The 23,913-nt window shown below is 54.2% G+C and overlaps 1 protein-coding gene across 5 annotated transcripts in view; it reads left to right on the top strand.

Moving 5' to 3' along the window:
- Window positions 1-3,220: 3,220 nt before the first annotated feature.
- Window positions 3,221-23,913, top strand: part of PACS2 (phosphofurin acidic cluster sorting protein 2) — a 78,776-nt gene continuing 58,083 nt past the window's right edge. For all 5 annotated transcript variants that reach the window (XM_077128363.1, XM_077128360.1, XM_077128361.1 and 2 more), the window contains exon 1: window positions 3,221-3,345. In XM_077128363.1, the coding sequence (XP_076984478.1) occupies window positions 3,227-3,345 (119 nt within the window). In that variant the 5' untranslated portion in view covers window positions 3,221-3,226. The remainder of the gene's footprint in view (window positions 3,346-23,913) is intronic.

The raw sequence follows: 23,913 nt of genomic DNA, 5'->3' as shown, positions 1-23,913 counted from the left end.
CACGCCCTCACGCCTGGCGTGTGTCTCCTTAAGCTCAGGTTGAACAGAGAGCTGGGTGAGGAGCAGACACCGTTTCTCAGGAGCCCGCGGGCCAGACCGCAGGAAAGGGGCTGGGAGCCTCGGGGGGCGGGGCTTATCAGGTGCACACCGCAAAGGCCCCAGCGGGTCATTTGGAACCCCGAGGCTTTGATTCACTCAGGTCAGTTGGCAGGCGGGGGAGCACTGTCTGTGCCCCAGCAGCGGTTTTCAGGGTGTCCTCTCAGCCACCCCAGGGTTGCCTCCAGAGGCTCCTCTTGTACCAGGTTTCTGCTTTAAAGAAAAAGTCCTCAGAAAGGGCAAATGTGCTCCAGATGTCCGGGAAAGGGCGAGTCAAGCCGTGGCAGGCTCCGGTGGAGGGGAGCCCTCGCAACCTCGGGGCTCATGCTGGCTGCAGGGAGAGGTCAGCACAGCGGTCCCTTTCAAATGCAGAGGATGACAGAGCAGGTTCTTATTGGTTACCAAAGCACTGTCTGTTCACTGCAGAGCACTTGGGAAATACAGAAGAGCACAAAGAAAATGAAAACCAGCCCACAAGCCCATCCCCGCTAACGTTTTGGTGTCCATGTCACCCCATTTGAAAAAAAAAAAATCAACCTACATAGAACCACTGAAACACTGTCCACGATGTGTGTCATGCCCCTCCCTGCTTCCCAAAAGTATTTCAGCATTTCTGCCACAGTGGTCACTTGGGTGGGCTCTTGACCAGGCCACCAGATTCACACTCTGGCTCCTTGCCCTAGTAGTTACTGACACAGTTGCACGACCTTGGTGTGCCTCGGTTTCCTCTCTGTAAAGTGGGGATGCGGACAGGGCTATTGTGTTCAACAAGAGTTGGGAACAGTGCCTGGCACAGCTGAGCTGCGGCCACTGGTGTCAAGTTTCAACGCTTCAGGGCATGCTTAGTCACCCCACAATCCAGGCTTGACCCCCAGTTGTACTTCTTGCCTGGACTTAGATGCTGGAGTGCAGAGACAGGACATGTCAGGTGGTACATTCATTTCTGACTGCACCTGCCCCTTCCGTCCTGTCCCTCCAAACAGCTTGCCAAACATCATGTTCAGTGGGCGCTTATCTGCCTGCCACCAAGGCACCCTGTCCTGGCAGGGGGTTGTTCCAGTCATCCCCTCTCCCTCCCCCATCTAATTGCAAGGTAAGACAACACCCCAGTCAGCTGGCCAAGGACACACAGTTGTGCCACCCTAAAGGCCCACGGGGCATAAGAGAAACACAGATTCCCTTGTTCTTGCCATAGAGTGAACCCGGGTTTAAGCAGTCGCAGCTGTTTGCAGTTCCAGATACAGGAGTTACAGCTGGAGGCTGAACTTGTACAAAGGAAGGAGCCCACGTGGGGAGCCTGTGCAAGAGAAAGAGCAAACAGGGTCTTTTAGGGAAGGCAGTCAAGCCCCTTCAGCCCTACCCCATTTGTTTCAATAAAACCACTTCTACTTAAGGAGGCACAGGCAGGAGGGAGACACAGACAAGCCACTGTGTTATACCGCGGATACAAAAACAAAACAAAGCAAGCAAACAAAAAAACCAGAAGCCATGCCGGAAAAAGCTTTGCCTAAATCTCAGCCCAGGGTCTGTTGACTTTTACCAGAACTACCAAAAAGATGGGGTAGAGGGGCGGGGTTCCTCCTTGGGCCCAAGAGCCTGGATGAACTTTCCCCAAGACCTATTCCCACTGCCCCAGCCTCGGTCCCCCAAATTCACTACAAGCTCCACCCAGGGCCAGGTGCCCCGTCCCCAGACACTTGTTCCCCATTGTCTAGATTGAAACTCAGAAAAGCAAAATGGGTGGGGCGGGTCTAAAAGGGAACTCTGTACTTTAGACATGATTTTTCTGTAAATCCACAGCTGCGTTATAAGATAAAGTCTGGAAAACTTTTTCAGGAAAGCAGAGCTGCACAATGGGAGGTTCGTACAGAGACCCCCTCCGAAAGGACTTAGGGGGATCCCACACGGTTGAGCACAGGTGTCCCAGTGACCCCAGCAGTCAAGAAGGAGTGGCCGAGTCTTGGGGCCAGGGGGTCCTCTCCAGCCGCCGTGCGCGCCCCTCCGGTTGACGAGATGGGCAACGCTGAGCAGACCCTGAGCCTCTCGGCTTTACATCCCACCCCGGGCGGTCGCCCTGGCTTCGGCCCTCGGGGCACAGCCGCAGTCGCGCGCGCACGTGTGTGTGCACGCGCGCAGGGACAGGGTCGCGGGATGGGGAGACAAGGGTTACGGGGGCGGACAGAAAGGGTGCGAGGGTGGTACAAGGGAGACAGCCGAGATACAAGGAGGGGTCCCGGAAAGCGGCTCAGGGAGAGAGGAGGTGGCGCGGGGTCGGCGACCTAGGGATCCGGTGGGAGAAGACACCACCTACTGCTGGGGAAAAGGAGGCTTCGCGGTGGGGGCGGGGAGGACGCGAGTGGGCCAGGAGGGGGCGTGGGGAACCCGGGGAGTGCGCAGACTCTTGGGGGATGAGGGGAAACCCAGGGGCTTGGAAGATGTGCGGGTCTGTAGGGAGCTCGAGGAGTCCGCGGGGGAGGGGACTGCGCGAGACCCCCGGGACTCGGCAGGGAGGACACCAGGGATGGTCGTTTGGAGAAGGGTGTCGCAGGGCAGCAGGAGGGTGCGCGGAGGCCAGCAAGCGCGACAGACGCGGGAGTCCGCGGAGCGGGCGAGGTCCTGGGCGGCCCCTCCCGGAGTTGACTCTCGGGGTCCGGCCCTCCAGGCGGTTCCCCCGGGCCGACGGGGCGCGGCGTCCCAGCCTGTGCGCAGGCGCGCGGCCACGCGCTCCGTCGGGTGGGAGCAGGGGGCCTCGCGGGGCGCCGGGCGGGAGGCGCGCGCCGCACCTCACTTCCGGCGGGCGCCAGGAGGCCGTGATTGGGCCTGGGGCTCGGAGCTCGCGCTCCACTTAGCCAATCGGCGGCGTCACTGCGGGTCGGAGGGCGCGGGCGCGCGCGGGTAGGGGAGCGGCGGGTCGGGACGTGAACGCGCGCGGGGGCGGGGCGCGAAGGGCTCAGCGCGTCGCCGCCCGCGGGCCTGTCCGACGTTCGGGCCCGGCCCGTCCCCGCCGCCCCGGCCACCATGTGACCGCGCCGCCGCCCTCCGCGCGCGCCCGGCCCTCCCGCCCGCCCGCCGCGCGTCCGCCGGCCCGGCTCAGAGCAGGGCCGCGGAGCGGAGCGGCGGGGCCGGCGCCATGGCCGAGAGGGGCCGCCTCGGCCTCCCCGGCGCGCCCGGCGCGCTCAACACGCCGGTGCCCATGAACCTGTTCGCCACCTGGGAGGTGGACGGCTCCAGCCCCAGCTGCGTGCCCAGGTACGCCCTCGGCGCGCACTTCCCCGTTCTGGCTCGCGGCGCAGGTGCGGATAGCGAGGGGCGCCGGGACCCCGCCCGCGGGCGCCCACCCCGCGCTGGGGCCGAGCTGTAGTCGCGCTTTGTTCCCACCGCGCACCTGCCCAGGGAGGGGTCCGGGCGCCGCGGTCCCGCCTTCCCAAGGGTCTTCAGTCTTAGCCCCAGAGAGCCCCTGGGGGCCTCTCCTCCGGGGGTCTCTCGGGGGCTGTCCAGCCCGAGGCCCGGGACTTGGAGCCCTTTCCCTGGCACACGGGTGGCAGTGGTGCCTGTCTCTCGGGGCTCCCAGCGTCGCATCTCCGAGGTCCCCGCCCCAGCGGTGCAACGTTTCCCCTATACCCCCGGGATGCGCCGTCCCCTCACAGGGATGCTTCGTTCCCTCTCAGAAGCGCCGTCCTGTCCCCAGGGATGCTCCATCCCCTCCCAGAGATGCGCCGCCCCACCTGATGGAGCGCGCCTGCATCCCGGTGGTACCCGGGTTAGGGATGATGCGTACTGGATGTTTCTCGGGCCCGCGGGGCATCTTGAGGCCCTTCTGCGGCGCTCACCTGGCGCCCTCAGCTGCGCATTTCTGTCTAACCCTTGCGGTGTGGTTGAGTAGACTTGGGATGTTAATTCTCTTGCCTGGGTACCGCAGATTTCCTTTTGTCTCCAGCGCAGTGACCCAAGGGCCCGCAGTTCTGGAGGCTCCTCAAACTCAGGACCAGCATCCCCTGGTTTTACTCCCCCCCCCCTTTAAATTTGTTGTCCAGACGGCCTACTACTTACCCCGTTTGCTCTGCTGGCCAGCAGTCAGTCCACTCCTTTCTCTGTTTGAGACTGTGCTGCATGATTTAGAGATTGCTTCATAAATAAATGCTGCTCTTTGCATTGTGCCATTATGAAAAAGTTGCTGCTCTCTCCTCCTGGTAGACTAGGAAATGTTAGTTGAAGGCCTTGTGTGGGGGCGTGAGCAGCCTCAGGGAGAGGCCAGCCAGACTCCACAGACTGGCAGCTTTTTGCTTCCCCCTTTCTCCCTCTCGGCTTGAAACTTTGCTGACTCCTTCTTGATGCGGTGGTTCCCGTCTTGGAGTTTCCCAGTGGAGGGGAAGAAGGCAGACATTCTGGCCACGAGACCACCGAGGCCATGCTGTGGGGGAGGGATCTCCCTGGGTGGGCACCTGGGAGGGCCAGCCCAGGAGATGGTTGTGCAAAGCTGAGAAGGGGCTGGAGCACAGAGGGCTGTCAGGTGGCCCCACTCCTTGGCAAGTGGCAGGAGCACCAGTGGGCTCTTGTGTGCCATGGGGTGTACAGCTGGACACTTGGCACTTGGGAGGCCCGGGAGGAAGGGGCATCTGCTGCACATGATCCCCAAAGGTCAGTGTCAGCAGGAGAGTAAGGGGGTCGGGACTGAGGACCCAGACCCTTACCTTCATCTGTCTGGAAAGTGTCTGGCCTTGAGGTCCAGCTCCGCTGTGTCTCCCAGGCCCAGCCTCTCCTGCTTTCCCAGTCCTTCGTTGCCCGGCACGGACCCATGCCCCTGCCAGTGTCTCCTGCTGGCCTGGTGTCAGCTGCGCACCCCTCTGTCAGAGTGAGGCCTGCCGGTGCTCTCCAAATGAGCATCTGGCCCTTTGCTCCATCCTGACCTATCCCTCCCTTGCTCCTGCCTCAGGGTGCCTGCACATGTTGTTTCCTGCCTGGAGCCTTCCTGTCCAGTCTTATCCCTGCTCCATCCTCCTCAGAGCCTTCACTCAGTTCCCAGTGACACCACCTCCTGCTTGACGGTGGCCCTTGCCGCGCACAGTGGGCCCAGAGCTTGAGTGGACCCGTGAACGCGGGTCAGCAAAGTGACCTAGGGCAAGGGAGGTGGCTGGAGTGTGGTGCAAGGGGCCTGGTGCAGGGCAGGGTCTCTGTGGCTTGGGGAGCCTGGCACGGCCACCCCATGCCTGGGTGGAGATGGCTGGGGGAGGGGCAGGCAGCACCAGGGCATGGGCTGGCCTGGAGAGAAGTGGGGAGAAGCTGGGCCAGGAACCGCGGGGCCCAGGGCGGGTGGCAGCTGTGCTTTGTGGGCCTGGATTGGACAGGCCATAAAGTGGACATGTCCACAGGGTGTGGGGAGGCCCACTTGGCCCTCTGCTCGCACCACCCAGGCCTGTGTCTTTGTGCGTCTTTGGACAATGAGTTGCCTCGTTCTGTGTGAGAGCAGAGTTTGGACTGAAGGTGCACGTGGCTTGTATCCTCTTTGCACCCCTTGTTTTGCTCGGTGCTCTACATGCGACTATGGATGCGCGTTCACTGCTTTGGACTCTCTTGGCACCTCTGTGAAGCCTGTCTTCCATCCAGGTGTGAGCGAGCTGCTCTTTCCTGAACCTGGGTCCTGGGTCCAGGGAGCGGGGTCCATACAAACTCAGGTTCCCGGCCAGGTGGCATAGCAGGGCACTGTCGTCCTCGGCCCCCACCGTGGAGGCCGGTGTCCCGGGCACCACCTTCCTGCCCACACATGTCAGGCTTCTAGCGTAGGCCAGTCTGGTGGGTGAGAGTGTTGTGGCTTCAACTGAGCTTCTGTGATCGCTCACTTAGGCATCTGAACTTCCCCATCAGCGAAATTCCTAGTCATCTCTTTTGCCAATTTTTCTTTCTCCTTTTTTTCCTCTGAGTCTGCAAAGTGTGTTTCAGGGATTGTCACCCTTTCCACCGTGGGCTGCTCTGTGCAGTCCTCTAGTGGACCCCAGCATCCGCCTGCTGAGCTCATGAGCGCCCTCCAGCACTTTCCTGCCAGAGGCCATGAGGCCTTTGCAGCTGTCTTGGAGCTTGTGCCAGGCCCACCGGGGCTGGGGTGGAGGCACGGTGCAGGGTCCTGTGCCCGTTTGTCCCCTAAAATGCCCAGCCCTGTTGCAAGCTGCTGTCCCCAAGCCTACATCCTGCTGTGCCCCAGGCCGGGGCGTGCCCCCCCCACCCTGGTCTTCAGGAGGCCCTTGGCCATCTGACCTGTACACTTCCCACTTCATTGTTTGTTCCTCTTTTGGTTAATTAACTGATCTTTAAAAATTTGGTGCCATCGAGCCCCTCTCCGCATGCTTATTGTCCATTTGTACTTTTTCTTCCTTGCCCTTCGGGCCACTGTGGAGGTGGAGTTTGTGGGCGGGGCAGGCTTGGCCCCCTGCGTGGTTTTGAGTTTTGGCAGGTGTGCACCTTGAGGTAGGGCGTGTTTAACCACCTGAGAAAGGGGCTTGTCGATGCCATTGCAAGTGTGATCCGTCCCGTCCTTTTGCACTGCTGGGCATCGTTCTGTCTGAGGGGCGGCTGCGCTTCATTTAGAGCTGGCCTGGGGTGGGTCTGGTGGATGATCACACACCTCTGGAGGACCGTGAGGGTGCCCGATTGCTAGCGTCAGCCTCACTGTGGGTGGGCTGGGATCCCCCTTCAGGCTCAGCGATTCACTGGAGCGACTCCCAGAACTCGCTGATGGCGCTGACCCTAATCCCGACCAGAGCTTTCGTGCAGTAAGAGGCTGCACGTAAGAAGACGCCCAAACGGAGCGAGGTCTGGGAGGGTCTCGGAGCAGGACCGTGTCCTCTGCCCTTGGAGCCAGGACGTGCCACTCTCCAGGCCCAGCAGCCATGCATTGTCTCACTTGGACACATGTTGTGGTTTTGAGGGTCCCAGGGCTACAGGGGGGTCTCATGACGCAGGCGTGATTGATGGAATCAGTGCCCACGGGGTTGAGCTCAACTGCAGCCCCCTCCCCACCCAGAACTCAGAACCCCCACCCTAATCACCTGGTTGGTGTTTCTCTTGAAACTTCCCCTCCTTTAAAGAGGTGTGCCTGGCCCCTCCCTGTCCTCATTAGCATATGAACTCTCAGGTGTGGTCCTGGGAACTGTAGGAAGAACAGAAGAGGCTCCTCTCCTAGGGACTGCCAAGGATGTAGGGTTACCCGCACCTCCCACCCCAGGAGCTAAGGCCAGAGACCAGCCATCTCTTGGTTACCCCATGGGAGCTGCGTGGATGGTGCCCCGTCCATGGTGGTGGTTGTGTCCACATGTTTCCCTTCTCTTGGGTCACAGGCTCAGGCCGGCTCTGCCTTAGCTAGGAGCTGCTGGTTTCCCAAGTGACCGCCGCTGTCCACTTCACCCGCTCTGCTGGGAGGGCCCTTCCCTGTGTGGGGGCGCCCCCAGCCTCAACTCACTGCCCACCTGCTCATCCCTCAGGTGTGCATTCCTCACCTGCTCATCTCTCAGGTGCCCATGTCTCACCTGTCTGCCCTTTAGATACGGGTCCCTTAGGAGCACATCGCTCAGGTACCTGTCCTTCACCTGCACACCCCTCACCTACCTGTCCCTCAGATGCCTGTTCCTCACCTGCCCATCACTCAGGTGCACGTCCCTCACCTGCCTGTCCCTCAGGTATGCTATCTCTGAGGTGCATATCCCGCTGGCCCTGCTTCTCTCTCGTTGGGTGGTGGGAGTTCCTCCCCTAGGCTAGGGCTACCTGGAAGCTGGCCTTCCCAGTCTGTGTCGGGACGTGGTGACCAGTGATGAGCAGAAGTTTTTAATTTGGTGGAGTCCAGCTTATCATTTGTTTTCTTTTGTGGATGGTGCTTTTTGTTTCCTGTCCAAGAGGTCCTCAGTTTGAGAAGGTGTTTTTCTGTTTCTGCAGAAGTGTTCTGGTTTTAGATTTCACCACGAGGTGTGTGACCCCTGAGTTCATCTGATTGTGGTGTGAGGTAGGGGTCGGGGCTCCGCGCACGTAAACCATGTGACCCCTAACCCTGGGGGCCCTGGCAGTGAGACCCCTGAGGGGGGCACCAGCTGGCTAGACATGGGGCAGTGGGGCATTTGCATTCTGCCCGTGGGTCATGCACTTCTTTTGTTGGACTCGTTGCTAGATATTTTTCTTTTCTTTTTTTTGCATGGGCACATACCGGGAATTGAACCCAGGTCCCCAGCACAGCAGGCGAGAACTCTACCTGCTGAGGCACCATGATCTGCCCCCTTGATATTTTTATTTTCAGTGTTATGGTAAAAGCAGTTCTTTCACTTCTTTTGTTGCTACTGTATAGAAATTAAGATTTTTGAGCAAACAACTTTAGTATTTTTATTTTATTAATTATCCTAATTACCTGTCTGTAGATCTGTAATAGCATCTTGCAGAGGATGGATTTGATCCTTTCTGATTCTTCTTCTTTCCCTCGCCTTCCTGCCAGGGCTGGCACTTCCAGCACAGGGTAGGATGGAAGAGGGCGTGGAGGTGCCCCTTGCTTTGTTCCTTACCTTAAGGAAAGCTTCTGTTGTTTCACCTTTGAGTGTAATATTTGCTCTACGTGTTTTTGTAGATACCCTTTATTGGATTGGGATTATTTTTGTTTTGTGTATAGAGTTTTTCCATCTGTGCCCAGGGTCTGTCGTCTTCCTTTCTTCTACTGTCCTTATTAGGTTTTGGTGTCAATGTCACCTTATAAAATAAGTTGAGTAGTGTTCTCTCTTTTCTCATACCATGGGTTGTTTATGTAAACATGGGGTAACTTGTTCCTTGAATGCTTGAGAGAAACTGCCTCTACAGTTGTCTTGCTTGGAGTTTCTTTGTGGAAAGTTTAGCTGGCACTGATTCAACTTCTTTAATGATTTTAGTACACTTTTTTTCCCTTTGAGTTCAGTTTGGAAAGTTATATATTTTTTTCTGGGAATTTGTCCATTTTGTCCAGATTTTCAAGTTTATTGCCGTGAAGTTCATAATATTCTCTTTTTTTTAGTGTCTGAAGGATCTGTGGCACTGTCCCCTTTGAATTCCTTCTATCGATTATTTGTGCAGTTGGGCACATGCTTTCTGACCAGGGGCTCATCACAGTTCTGATCAATGTCAGTGCTTATCTTTATTTCCTTCCATCTCTATTTCTTGGGTATATTTCACTGTTCTTTTCTAATTTCTTGAGATAAACATGTAGTTTGTTAATTCCCGCCCTCCTTCCTTTCACATAAGCATTTATAGCTTCACATTTTCTTCTTTTATGCTTTTGCTGCATCTCAACTTTTGCTTGTAGTATTGTCAGTTTAACATTTTAAGAAATTCCATTATTCCTTCTTTTAGCTCATGGGGTATTTAAAAGTATTTCTTAATATCTGGACCCATGAGTGCTTTTTTCCCCCTCAATGTCTTTCCATCATTGATTTCTTTTCTATCCTTCCCTCTTTTCCTCCCTCCCTTTCTTTTTTCTCCATTATTCATTTCTAACTTAGTTATGCTGTGGTCAGGAAATGTGTTCAGTTATGGCACCGAGTCCTTAACATTTTGGGGGACTTGTTTTATGGCTTATAATGAGGTCAGTTTTCTGACATGTTCTCGCTGTGTTTAAAAGGAATATTTGTTTGGCAGTTCGGTATCTGTTTACTGTGGTGTTGAATCTGTTTCCCTTCTAGTTGGAAAGTATGTTAGTCTACTAATTGGTTGGGGAGTTTCCCATTTCTTTTGTAGTTCTACCAATTTTTGCCTTATACATTTAGGGATTTTGTTATTAGGTATGTACATGTTTAGAATTATACTGCTTAGTGTTTTGAACTTTTTATTATCATAGGACTCTTTATATCTAATTGGCCTAAATATCAACTTTGATAAAAGTATAACTGTGTAAGCTTTCTTTTGGATGATATTTGCCTGTTATTTTTCCCCTACCTTTTTTTCCTTAAGCTTTTTTATATCTTTGAATATTATGTGTGCGTGTGGTTATTCAGCACGCATCTAGATTTCATTTTCATTCAATTGACAAACTTTGTTTTCTTAATGGAACACATAGATGGTTCACATTTTTTAAGTTACAATGTTTGTATTCATGTTTACCATTTTATTTTTGTGTTTTTGCTGTCCTAACTTTTTAGTGTCTGTTTCTCTCTTTTATCTTATTTTGCTTGATTTTTTTTCTCATTCCATTTCCTGTTAGTTTGAAATGTATCACTATTTTTATTTCTTTAGTAGGTACCCTATAAGTTTTCATTTGCATACTTGCTGTCATTTTTAAAGTAATCATGCCTTTATTTTCCTTCAAATCCTTTATTCCCGTCAAACCTTTTCACATTAATGTGCTTTTGTTGTAGTGTTTTTTCTTTTTTAATTCCACAAGATACTTTTATTATTGTTTAAAAGTGATAATACTTGGTAGTTGATTCACCTTGAAACTCGCTACTTTCTTTCTTCTTCATTCTTCTTGAATCTCAGAAGCAGGCTTTCTTTTTCTCCTGTTTGAAAACATGTCCTGAGGATTTCCCTTGGTCAAGGTCTGCTGGTAAGTAGCTGCTCCTTGTGCTTGTCTGGGACGTTTTAATTCTGCCTTCATCCTGGATGGTATTTTGCTGGTTATGGATTTCTGGGGCAGCATTTTCCCTTCTCCACTCCTTGAAGATATAATTTCTGTCCCTGGCCTCCGTTGTTTCTGAGAAATCAGCTGTCAGTTGGACCTATAGCATTTGAAGGAGTGTGTCTGTCCTCCTTGGTGCTGCATCCGCCTGTGCATGTTGGCTGGTACTGCCTTCGCAGGGGGTGATGGGGATTTAGACCTGGGGACTGGTGATTTTCACTGGTTCTGGGGAGCCCTAGAGTCCTCTCTCTTGGCTGAGTAGCCTCCTGGAGCATGCTGGTCAGTGAGAGGGGCAGGTTGCAGAGGCAGTCACCTGGGGTGGCTCTGCACCACCGCAGGGCAGCTGCCCCTTCTCAGAGCGCTCGTGTGTCTGTGCATATGCTGGTGAATCCCTCGGGACACATCCGATTGCACCAGTCTTTGGGCCCTGTGAGGTGGGAACTGTCCCTGCCTGGTGAGCTCCTTGTGAGCTGGTGTGTTTCCTCAGGAGGTTCAGGGAGATACGGAGTCTTCTAAGGGCATGTGTTTGGAGAGTAGCGGTGGTTGGGTTTGGCCTCACAGTGGAGGCTGAACTGGTGGGTTGGGGGGTGTGGGGGGCAAAGAGCTGTGCTTCGAACCTTGGGTACCCCACAGCCTGTAGGGCTGGGGTGTCCCCAGAGTGGACCTGGGGGCAGGACAGGGAGTCCTGAGACCTTGAGAAGACCTGAGGATGCATTGGAGTTCCTGGTGTATGGCTTCTGTGCGGTGTGCAGAGCTGCTGTCTGGCTGCGGCCCTGCCATGTCCATCAGGCAGTGCTGGCCTTCTCTGTACTGAGGTGGGCAGCACTCTCCTTGGGACTCAGAGCTCTTCGTCAGATGGAAAACAGGCCTGGCTTTTGTGCAGAAGCTGCAGCTTCCGCAGCCCCAGCACCCCTCCTGGGCCTGTGTAACCACCTTTGTGTACTTGGCCCTGCAAGCTGGGTGGGTCTCTTGGTGCAGCCGTGTACACCTGGGTCTCTTGTGCAGGCCCTGCCGCGCACCCTTCCTGTCCACAGGGCCAGCTGTCCCCCTTCCCCTGCCCAGCACTTCCAGCACCTGCATCAGAAGAAAGGGGTAGGGCCTCCTGCGTCATGGAAGGCTTCTTGTGGGGTACTGGTGGGTGCTGCTTGGAGACTGCCCCAGAGAGCCAGGTATGGCCAGGAGGAGCTGAAGGGTGGGGCAGGGTGCGGTGGGGCGGTGCTGGGCCTCCAGGCTCCCGGGTGCCCTGCAGGCGCCTGCCGTGGGGGGCGGGGCTGGAGCAGCCTCCTCAACGCTGAGCGTGGGCCTCCGGGCTCTGAGCCTGTGGCCAGGAGGGGCTGGCTGTGCTGTGGGTTCACGCGATAGTGGCCTTAAAGTCGGCCCTAAAAATAGTGTGAGCTTCTTTAGGAGCCAAGCTCCCTGTGTCCTGGATCGGTGAGGGTGTGGCGACATAACACCGGCCTTTAAAGGGCAGTAGCACATGTGAGTGCAGCCCTGATTCCCGGGGGCCCCAGCCCTGAACTGGCTTACCCTGGTGTCCCCTGGGTGAGGACACTGGCATACGGTGGGGGGCAGGCAGGGCCTTGCCCCCTGGTGGAGCCCCCCCTACATGGGGTTGTCCTGGCCCCACTGCCTCATGCCCTTTCCTTTCTGCCCTTGGCGGGGGTGTTGGTCCCAAGTGAGACCTTGCAGGGGCACCAGTCCTGGCCAGAAACCACCCTGAGTAACAGACATGTGGACAGAGGACAATAGGAAATGCCCCGAGTCATCAGGACACAGTGGTGACGGGAGTGGGGTGAGAGGGTTTCATGGAGGGGCCGTGGGGACTTTGGGCTGGCCAGGGGGAGGCAGCGGGGTGATGGAAAGTGGCACGGCTGTGCGTTCCTCCTGCCGAGCCTGTGGCCCTCGTTTGGGATGTTCTAGGACTGCGTTTGTGCCTCCGTAAGCTAGACCGGCAGCCCCAGGACAGACGGATGCCGTGTGGCCCCCCTGCCTCCGAGCTGGGTGGGGTGGGCACCCCAGCAGCAGGGCTGTGCGCCTGCACCCACCCTCGGTGTCTTTCTGTCTCTGGAATGCATGGTGGTACCCTCAGGAGCCCCTTGCGGACATCTCCCCAGGGGGTTCTCCTGTATAGGGGAAGTGGGCAGAGTTGGCAGACAGCCCCCATCCCCGAGGCCCCCACGCCTCTCCCTGAGTCTCCCTCAGCAGAGTCGGAACTGAGATGTACCCCCTGCCCTTGAGACGCTGCCTGCACGCTGGCACTGCCTTCCCTTGGCTCCTCGTGCCTGGCCCTGTGAGTGCCGTGCCCCTGGAGCAGCTGCCGTCACCAGGCAGGCAGCATGATTGTGAGCCATCCGTGCGCCGTGCTCACACACGTCTGACGGTGTCGTGGCCTCCCTCGCTGGTATGGAGCTGTGGGCTTTGGCAGGGGGTGGTGGGAAGGGCCCCATCCCCAGATGGGTTGCGCCCATGTTACCCTGCTGCAGCTCAGCCCCCGCCAGCCAGCTCCTGCCCACATGCTCAACCCCCTGCCAGCCGGTGCCTGTCCCCTGCTCATACTGGGCTCGGTGGCCATGGCCACTTCTCACACCTGCGCCCTGCTGCGCTGTCCTCACCTCTTCTGTGTGGAGGTGCCGTCCTAGCAGGACATGGTGGCAGGGGCTTCAGGCTGTCCCAGGGCCTCTATCAGGCCAGTGATGCTGCCAGCACGGGTTTCCTGAGGTCAGCCTCGTCCTGCGGCCTCGTGCTCCCAACAGCTGTATGGCCCTGCATGGTCCTGCTGCTGCTGAGTGCACGCAGAGGGCTGGAGTGAGTGTGTGGTGCGGGCAGACCTTGGGGCTCTGTGAGGGGCGGTCCTGGGGTGGTTCTGAGGTCGGGGGGTGGGGGGGTCCTAGGGGTGTGGTCCTGGGGGCGATGGGCGTGTCCAGGGATGGTGCCTTGTCCATGGTCCTGACGGTGGCCTGGGCGTGTGATGCCCCTTGTGCCCACTGGTGTGGGGAGTCAGCTTGCAGGTGGGGAGCGGCCCTCGGGGATAGCGACCTGGCTTCTGCATTGGTGCCAGTCTCCGTTTGCTTGCATCACACAGGCCTGGCAGGGCCAAGGGGGCTGGTGGTGATGCCCCCTCTTCGTCCTGCCCCTACCCAGCTCTGCTGTGGAAGCTGTTGTCTGGGTCAGATGCTGGGCCTCAGCCCTCTAGTGACCTGTGCAGGCAGCTGTCCGCTGTGGCTCCACACTCGCCCTGCCTGGAATGCCGTCCCTCCTCCTGACGGTGGTGGGCTCTGGGCTTCCCCTCTTGGCCTGGACCATGCTTAGTTGGCCTCACTCTAGAAAGTGGAAGGCAGAATGCCGCCGGAGCCACCGGGCAGGAAGTACCTGGCAGAGAATTGGGTGGCCTAGTCACCTCTGTCCAGCAGCCCTGGCCCCTCGTGGGCAGCCGGAGGCCCAGAGCAAAAGCCAGCTACCTGTTGTCACGTGGCGCCCCCAGCCTAGCAGCTTGGCTCAGGGTAAGTAGGGACCGTCTGGCAGCAGGACAGAGGGGCGTATTGCTGGGCCCTTTGTGGGGATGCGCCTTCCCTGCAGGCCGACTGTGGTGAAGCATCCGGAAATGTGACCTGCGGAATCTGGTGGAAACTTCCAGATACAGCCTCTTCAGGTTTCTAGATGAGAAGCCTAGGCTTGTTTCCAGGAGGGTAACGTTTAGCCCGAGATTTATACCTGGTCCTCAGATAAGCACACAGGTCCCCAGCCAAGGCTTTTCGGTGATGATTTTGTGAAATTCTTTTTTAAAATCACTTTTTTTAAAATAAATGTTTTTATTGTAAAATCTCAAACAAACACTCTTGACATACAAACATTCTATACATATTATACAATCAATGGCTCACAATATCATCACATAGTTGTGTATTCATCACCAACTTTTTTTGCTTTTGATTGTGGTAAAATGAGCTTATGAAAGTCATTTTAGTTGTATGAAGTGGACAATTCTTTGACATGGAGCCCATTGGCAATCCTGTGTAACATTCACACTGCCTGTTTCCAGATGGTTTCCACCATCCCAAACCAGCCCCTCCCCCCCCCCCACCCCACCATCCTGCTTCCAGCCTCTATGGATTTGCTTACTGTGTTTCACTGAAGAGAAATCGCTGGCCGCCTGCCTTTGTGTCTGGCCCCTGCCCCGAGGCGCACACACGCCGTAGTGGCTCCTGGTTCTCGTAGGCGCTGAGTCACATCCCATCAACCCCGTCGTGTGCACACACTGCGTTGTGTTCACCCTCCAGCCGCTGATGGGCCCTTGGAGTGTCTCCATCCTATGGCAGTTACGAGCGTGGGTGTGCAGGTGTCGGCTCACATGCCTGCAGTCGGCTCTTCGGGGATATCCCGAGTTGTGGATTGCCCGGGTGGCCGAGCTTCCGGAGCACTCTGCTGCACAGCGGCCGTGCCGTCCCGTCCTGCCGCCTGCACTGCAGAGGCCCCCTCGCCCACCTCCCAGTGTTTACTGTCCTGTTTTTAACAAAAGCCATCCTATTGGGTGCAGGTATTTCCTTGGAGCTTTAATGGTGTTTCTCAGATCGCTGGTGATGTCGAGCATGTTTTCATGTACATATTGGCCATTTAAATATCCTCTTTGGAGAAATGTCTATTCAGATCCTTGGCCCTTTTTTAAAAAAAATTATTTTTATTTTTTTCTTGGCCCTTTTTTTTTGGCAATAGAAAATAATGATTTACTGATGTTTCATTGTTTATACACAGCGTTACAAAAAGGGTATACATTTTGGATGTTTTATATAATGTTTGTCTCTCGGAGCCATGCCAACCGTATGGAAATAGGAGCTTGGTGGTTGGTTCCAGTGATGTCACAGGAGATCCAGCTTTACCTGTCTGCTTGCTGCTCCATAGCGTGAAGTTCCTAAGCTCATGTCACCTGGGGAGCTCTTTAAGCGCAGACTTCTGGACCCTGTCCCTTCCCTCCTGAATCAGAGACTCTGGGCATGGCACAGGGATTCTGTGTGTTCAGTTAGCTCTCTACCCAGATGTTCTTATTTATCCATTTGGTTGGCCTGGGTTTTTGTTTTTTTGTTTTTTTGAGAATTTTTAACTATATTGTGTAGTATAACATATATACAAAGCAAAGAAATAAGAAAGCAATAGTTTTCACAGCACTCTTCAACAAGTAGTTACAGGACAGATCCCAGAGTCTGTCATGGGCTACCATACCATCATCTTAGATCTTTCCTGCTATCTGTTCCAGAACATAGAAGGCTAGAAGATGTAAATATTTTTTTTATCATCACAATTGACTTTTTTTTTCTTCTTTTAATTTTTTTTTTTGTTAACGGAAAGAAAAAAAAAATTAACACAACATTTAGAAATCATACCATTCTACATATGCACTCAGTAATTCTTAACATCATCACATAGATGCATGATCATCATTTCTTAGTACATTTGCATCGGTTTAGAGGAACTAGCAACACAACAGAAAAAGATATAAAATGTTAATATAGAGAAAAGAAATAAAAGTAGTAATAATAGTAAAAAAGAAAAAAAACCCTATTGCTCAGATGCAGCTTCATTCAGTGTTTTAACATGATTACTTTACAATTAGGTATTATTGTGCTGTCCATTTTTGAGTTTTTGTATCTAGTCCTGTTGCACAGTCTGTATCCCTTCAGCTTCAATTACCCATTATCTTACCCTGTTTCTAACTACTGCTGGACTCTGTTACCAATGACATATTTCAAGTTTATTCTCGAATGTCCGTTCACATCAGTGGGACCATACAGTATTTATCCTTTAGTTTTTGGCTGGACTCACTCAGCATAATATTCTCTAGGTCCATCCATGTTATTACATGCTTCATAAGTTTATCTTGTCTTAAAGCTGCATAATATTCCATCGTATGTATATACCACAGTTTGTTTAGCCATTCTTATGTTGATGGACATTTTGGCTGTTTCCATCTCCTTGCAATTGTAAATAACGCTGCTATAAACATTGGTGTGCAAATGTCCGTTTGTGTCTTTGCCCTTAAGTCCTTTGAGTAGATACCTAGCAATGGTATTGCTGGGTCGTATGGCAATTCTATATTCAGCTTTTTGAAGAACCGCTAAACTGCCTTCCACAGTGGTTGCACCATTTGACATTCCCACCAACAGTGGATAAGTGTGCCTCTTTCTCCGCATCCTCTCCAGCACTTGTCATTTTCTGTTTTGTTGATAGTGGCCATTCTGGTGGGTGTGAGATGATATCTCATTGTGGTTTTGATTTGCATTTCTCTAATGGCCACAATTGACTTTTTTATTTTTGTGTGTGTGAAAAGTAACATATATACAAAAAAGCAATACATTCCAAAGTACAATACCACAATTTATTGTAGAGCATATTTCAGACTTTGACATGGGTTACAATTCTGCAATTTTACGTTTTAACTTCTATCAGCTCTGAGATAGTGGAGACTAAAAGAGATATCGGTTTAATGATTCAGCATTCATATTCATTTGTCAAATCCTATCTTCTTTGTATAACTCCACCATCACCTCTGATCTTTCTGTCCCTCCCTTAGCGGTGTTTGGGCTATGGCCATTCTAACATTTTCATGTTGGAAGGGTCCGTCACTGATATGGGGTAGGGAGAGGGAACTAGTTGATGTTCTGGAGAGGCTGGGCCCTCTAGGTTTCAGGACTTCTCTTGTCCAGGGACCCATCTGGAGGTTGTAGGTTTCTAGAACGTTACCCTAGTGCATGGAACCTTTGTAGGATCTTATATATTGTCCTAGGTGTTCTTTAGGATTGGCTGGAATGGTCCTGGTTGGGGGTTGGCAGGTTATGATAGGTAGCAAGATCTACCTGAAGCTTGTGTAAGAGCAACCTCCAGAGTAGCCCCTTGACTTTATTTGAACTCTCTCAGCCACTAATCCTTTCTTAATTACACTTCTTTTTCCCCTTTTGGTCAGGATGGAGTTATTGATCCCACGGTGCCAGGGTTGGATTCATCCCTAGGAGTCATCTCTCACATTGCCAGGGAGACTTTCACCCCTGGATGTCATGTCCCACGTAGGGGGGAAGGGCAATGTAGAGAGAGTGAATGTTGGCCTGTTTTTAAGTTGTTGTTGTTGTTTTTTGTCTTTTGTTGAGTTGTAGGAGTTCTTTATATATTGATATTAAACTCTAAACTAAGAACAACCTCATTTGACCAGTGCCTACCTGGTTTCAATGGCATAAAAATGCTGCTCCAATCTACCTCAGTCCCTTATTCTTTATGTTGTCGTTGACTCAGAGCATGTCTTTATACATGTCCATTCACTAACATAGATTTTAAATATTATTTTACACATTTGCTTATTAAGGCATGCAGGCAAAGCAATTCAGTAATACAAGATTTTCTATTTACCTGAGTAGTTACACTTAAATGTTCTTTACTTCTTATGGCTTTGAGTTGCCACCCAATGTCCTTTCATTTCAGTCTGAAAGACTCCTTTGAGCATTTCTTGTAGGGCAGGTCTTCTGGTAATGTACTCTGTCTGTTTTTGTTTGTCTGCAAATGTCTTAATTTTGCCTTTGTTTTTGAAAGGTAATTTTAATGGATATATAGTTCTTGGTTGACAGTTTTTTTGGCTTCTGTGCTGTCTAATGAGAAACTTGCAACTAATATTATTGGGAATCCCTTGTGTGTGACAAGTTGCTTCTTTCCTGCTGCTTTCAAACCCTCTCTGTCTTCGGGGTTTTTTGGGGAGGAGTGCATGGGCTGGAACTGAACCCGGTCTCTGGCATGGCAGGTGAGCGTTCCACCACTTACCTGCCCCTGCACCTGTCTCCTTGTCTTTGGATTTTGACTGTTTTGTTGTACTGTGTCTTGGTGTCCCTCTCCTTGAGTCTCTTCTGCTTACAGTTCTTTGATCTTCCCTGATGCACACACAGATGTCTGGAATTGCGAAAGTTGGGCCATTATCTGTTCAAATCGTTTTTCTGCCCTTTTCTGTCTGCTTGTCCTTCTGGGGCTCCAGCGATGTGTATGCTGGCACGCTTGGCGGTGTCCTACAGGTTGCTCGGGCTCTGCTCATTTTTCTTCATCGTCTTGTCTTTCTGCTTCTCACATTGAATGATCTCAATTGTCTGTCTTCAAGTTTGTGGATCCTTTCTTCTTCGAATCTGCTACCGAATCTGTCCAGTGGGTTTTCACTTCAGTTACTGTACTTTGCAGCTCCAAAATTTGTTTGGCTCTGTTTTATGATTTCCAGCCCGCCTGGGCATCAGACGTTCATGGTCCACCTGACAGCTAAGTGACCTTCTGGCCATGCGGTTACTGTCCTCTAGGTTCCCTGCCTTCGTGGGCCATTTGCAGCTCTCTTTTACTTTTGAGAGGAGTGTGACTGTACAGAGGTGGGAGGGGCCTTGTGGAGATAGGAGGGGCTTTGAGGTAGGCGGGGCCTGTGGAGGTGGAAAGGCCACCCCAAGGTGGGAGGCCTGTGCAGAGATGGGAGGGGCCAAAACAGGAAGCAGGGGGAAGCCCCACACCCCACATGTGCTGGGAAGAGCTGGGTGAAGGCATAGGGTCCAGGGTTGGACCTGGGGTTTGTGTGAAGCCTGGGAAGAAATGGCCTCGAACCTGGGGTGGCCAGGGGTGGGCAGGAGCGGGGGCTGGGCCTTGGGTGACTAGGAAAGAACAGCTGTGGCCACGGGACACTCTCGGGGGCAGCAGCTGTTACAACCTGCTCTGAGGACCGAGGGAGGGCCAGGTCCCTGGAGGACAGCTGACCGGATCCTGCCAGCCCCGAGCTTTCCTGGCATTCCCAGGCCATGCTGAGGGTAGTCCTGGTAGAGGGCAGGCTGCAGATGCTCCTGCAGCACTGGCAAGGGCAGGAGGGGGAGAGGCTGGGGGAGAGTAGGGGTGCAAATGGGGCCTCAGGGGCAGCCTAGGGGGATTCAGAGAGAACCCAGAGGGCGGAGCAGGTGAAGGGGGCAATTCTGAGCGCTGTTTTCTAGGAAAGCGCCTACGCTGGTGAGGTTGACCCCAGCCAGGCCCTTGGAGGGGAGTCCTGATGGGGGAAAAGGCGCAGGAAAGGTGGCGGGTGGGGATGGGGGGCTGTGGGGTCTGCGCTGGGCAGCGGAGCAGCTGTGCAGGGTGGCACAGTGTCTCGTTTACTCTCGTGGCCATCAGGGTGGGCACTGGCCGTCTGGCACTGGGAGCGTGTTGTCCATGGGCATGGTTGTCGGGCAGTGTGGGGCGTGGGTGTTGGGGGTCCATAGGCAGCAATGTGAGGGAAGGGGCCTCCTGCTTAGGCTTGCAGTTGGTCTCGCTGGTTCTAGAAGGCACTTCTGCTTCACCGGGTTTCTCACAAGGCTGTGGAGGGCTGCACCATCAGCGACTCACTGATCATCCGGAGACCAGGCTCGCCTGAGACCCCAGACCCAACGGCTGTCACCCAGAAGTGCGTGCTCCCAGTACTCGCCGACTCTCCGGGTGGCTTGGCTCAGGCTGTGCCAGGCCGTCACCTGCAGGCCAGGGCTCCTCCATGACTGCCCCCTGGCCCCGGGCTCAGGGCCATCCCCAGGACTCTGCAGAGACAGGGGCACAGCCCAGCAGGCTCACGCCATCAGTGGCAGTGGGGGTGGCATGAAGAGCGTGTGTCTACTCCAAGACCCTTGTCCAGGCTCTGTCAGGGCCGCCAGGGGCACCTTCCTGCAGCCCCGGAGCCATCTTCTTGTGGAAGATTGGCCTCCGGGCCCACGTGAGTGACTGCCCACACCAATCCCTCCCTGCACCATCAGGCAGAACTAGCACAGAGGGGCTCCTGGGGGTAGGGGGGTTTCTGGACCCAGGGCTGGCCCAGTAGCACCATGGGGGGGGGCAGCAGCACCGTGGGGAGCCTGGCTGCAGCATAGGGGTCCCAGCAGCACTGTGGGGGCCCTGGCCCTGGTGTGGGGAGCCTTGCAGAGCAGCCCTGGGAGGGGACATGCCGAGGAGCAGTGCAGTATACTCACCTCAGCTCGTCCACCTGTGTAGCTCTGAGCTCAGGCTCTCCAACTGGAAGTGGGGCCTGAGGGTGCTGACTGTGAGCCCTGACCACTGTGATGAGCCTCTGGGGACAAGATTGGAGGGACATGGCCTCAGCCCTGGGCTTGCAGTGCCAGAAGGCGAGACACCCAGTAAGGGGCTGGGAGCCAGGGTCAGCTGCCAGCCCAAGGCCTGTGTGGCATGACCCACTTGTCACAAGCAGTTCCCGGTAGCCCCTGGGAGTTCCACTGCTTGGGGGTGGGGTGGGGATGAAGCCCCCCCTGAGTGGTCTGGAGAGAGGGCGGGAATGGGGAGGGACAAGTGACTTTTCCTGGGAGGCTGAGGGGTCTGGGGTACAGCTGCCCTCCATGCCTGCCCTGACGAGTGAGCTGGTGAAGGGGGCTTGGGGCTACGGGGACAGGGCTGGCACCAAGGGGGACTCCAGTCATGAAAGGGGGAGGGCCGTGGTGGGCGTCTGTGCTGGGAACTCAGGGGCTGCCAGCCTGGCACGGCCTTGGGGCCATGTGTGGTGTCTGACACAGAGCTGCTGCAGGAGGCTGGGTCTCCTGGCGCCCAGTGAGCTGCATGGCCATCTCAGGAGCCACCTGGGGGGACAGGGCCCTGATGAGGGAAGGTGTGTAGGAAAGGGGGTTTGGGAAGTTTCCTTCTGGGGACACATCCTTCCCCAGGAGTGGCCACAGAATGAAGGAGCTGCTGGGCTGTGGCGTTTGTCTTTAGTCTCTAAAGTGAGTCTTTCCTGGCTCTGCTGCCCAGACGGGGTCTACACCCTGTGTCCCGAGGCCATGCCACCCAGTGGCCCTGCCTGCCAGACCCTCAGCACCCCGCCTTTTTGCTGGGCGAGTCTGGCAGTAGGCAGACATGTGCCTATACATGTGCCCCTCTTGTCATTTTTAGCACTATATGTACCTCGGCCATGCCTCTGCCTGAGAGTGCAGTTCCCGGCATCACTGCCAGGCCAGCTTTGCCTTGACATGTACCTAACTATCCTTCCCGGCCTTTGGTTCTCAGTGCGCGCGCGAACAGCATTTTAAAAAGCTCAGGCTGGCGGTCTCTGGTTTTTAGCTGGCAAGTTTATGTTTCTGCTGACTCATATATTTTCTTTATTTTTATCATTTTATATTCTCTTTGTTATGCTTATCTTTTGTTGTTTTTTTGGTTATTTCCTCTTTTCAGTAAGCCTGATTAAAACTGACAAAATCTTATTACCCCTTCTGAGGAATCCTGTTTTTATTCTATTTCTCTTTTATTCTTTTTCTTCTTTTCTTAAAATGTGAGACTTACCAAACTTTAGTGATAAGCAGTGCCCCTTTCGCCGGCCCCCCTCCAAAAAAGAACCAGCACCCAGTGTGGGCCTGAGCACACAGGGGTCCTGGATGCCCTTTTGTCAACTCGTCCTCACAGTGTCCACCGCTGTTCTTGTCGGTCCCTCTCTCCTGGGACAGCTTTCTTTTCCTTGAAGTGCACCCTTCAGTTGTTCTCTCAGAGTTGTAAGTGGGGCTCTTTCTGAAAGCTTGAAGGTGGTGCTTTATGCCTCTCACACTTGCACAACTGAAGTGAAGACTCTCTATGCTTTGAAGATACTGTTTGTTGTCTTCTGGCCTCTAGTGATTTTTGAAAAGTTTGTGTTAATAGGGCTGCTGCTTCCTTTGTGGGCAATGTGTGTACTCTCTGGCTACTTTTAAGGGTTTCCTTTGAATTTGCTGTGTATAGGTGTGAATTTATCAGTATTATTTTTTTATCCTGCTTGGAACTTGGCTGAATACCAGCATTTGTGCCTTTCACCATTTGGGGAGAATTCTCAGCTGCAGGCTAGTCAGACATGCATTTCCCCTTCTCTGCCTCCTCCTCCACCCTTCCTGTGTGGAAGCACTGGTCACTTCCCACTCCTGGCTGCCAGTGAGAGGCCCGTGCCTCCCTCGCTTCACTTTCCTTTCCCCAGAGCCTCCACATGCCCAGGGTCTCCACGGGAGCACCCCTGGCCTCTTCGCTCTCCTGCCTCTGGATCAGTCAAGAAGCCACCATCTGAGCGCCCAGCTTGAGCTGTTGGTGGGCAGCTGTCCTGCCTGCTTGTGGGACTGTTTTAGAAATGTTACCCACTGTTAAACGAATCCTAAAGCTGGGCTGTTTCAGTTTGCTAAAGCTGCTGAAACGCAATGTGCCAGAAGTGGGTTGGCTTTTGTAAAGGGGATTTATTAAGTTATAAGTTGCAATTCTAAGGCCATGAAAATGCCCGCATTAAGGCACCAACAAGAGGATGCCTTCTTGGGGGAAAGGCAGCGTCTGAGTCCCTGTCACATGAGAAGGTATGTGGCAGCGTCTGCTGTCCTTCCCTCCCGGCTTCTGGGTTCCTACGGCTCTCTCAGCCACTGGCATCTCCAGGGGTGTTTCCTTCTGCATCTCCGGACGGCTGGAGATTCTGTTGCTGAGCTTTTCCAGAATGTCCCTCTTGAAGGACCCCTGTAAGCTGACTAAGACCCACCTTGAATGCGGTGTGTGGCATCTCCATGGAGACAACCTACTGAGGAGGTCCGAACCGCGACAGGTCTGCCCCTACGAGGTTGGGTTAGGAGAACGTGGCTTTTCTGGGGTACACGACAGCTTCCAGCCGCACATGGCCACCTCAGAAGTGTCTCCAAAACTTGCCCTTTAAGGTCCTTCCAGCTCCTCCATTAGGATCTCGGGGGTGGGTGACAGGGAGGGCACCACACTGGTGGTGGTCCTGGGCCCCTGGGCTTGGCCAGGTGACCAGGGTTTGCTTCTGTAGCTGCATGGGCCTGTGTCCAGTACCTGGGGAGAAGGTGGGGAGATTTTGGCAAAAGAAGCCCAAAGAGCGTGGGTTTCTGTACACCTGTGCCCGCCTGTGTCACGACCACAGGTTCTTCTGATGTTCACGTCTCTGCAGCCACCAGACACAGCTTCCTCTTGTGGGAGCGTCCTAGGCACAGCATTCAGCCTGCCTGCCCCTGCCCACTCTGACTCCATCCCACCTGCTCCCTGCAGCCTGCCCATCCCAGCTGCCCCCACCTGCCCAGTCGCTGCAGCCTGTTGCCCCTCCCTGCCTCCCTGCCCCCCTGCCTGTGGGCAGCTGCTGTCTTCATTGGGAATTTGCTTTCAGTGCACTTGCCTATATCAAGTCTGTACTAAAATAGAGCCCCCCAGCCCAGGGCACAGCCCCTGCCACAGTGTCTGTCCAT

Source organism: Tamandua tetradactyla, chromosome 14 (assembly GCF_023851605.1).
Source record: "Tamandua tetradactyla isolate mTamTet1 chromosome 14, mTamTet1.pri, whole genome shotgun sequence".
Lineage (NCBI taxonomy): Eukaryota > Metazoa > Chordata > Mammalia > Pilosa > Myrmecophagidae > Tamandua > Tamandua tetradactyla.
The sequence above is the reverse complement of the archived record's forward strand: the minus strand, read 5'-3'. Positions and strand labels throughout refer to the sequence as shown.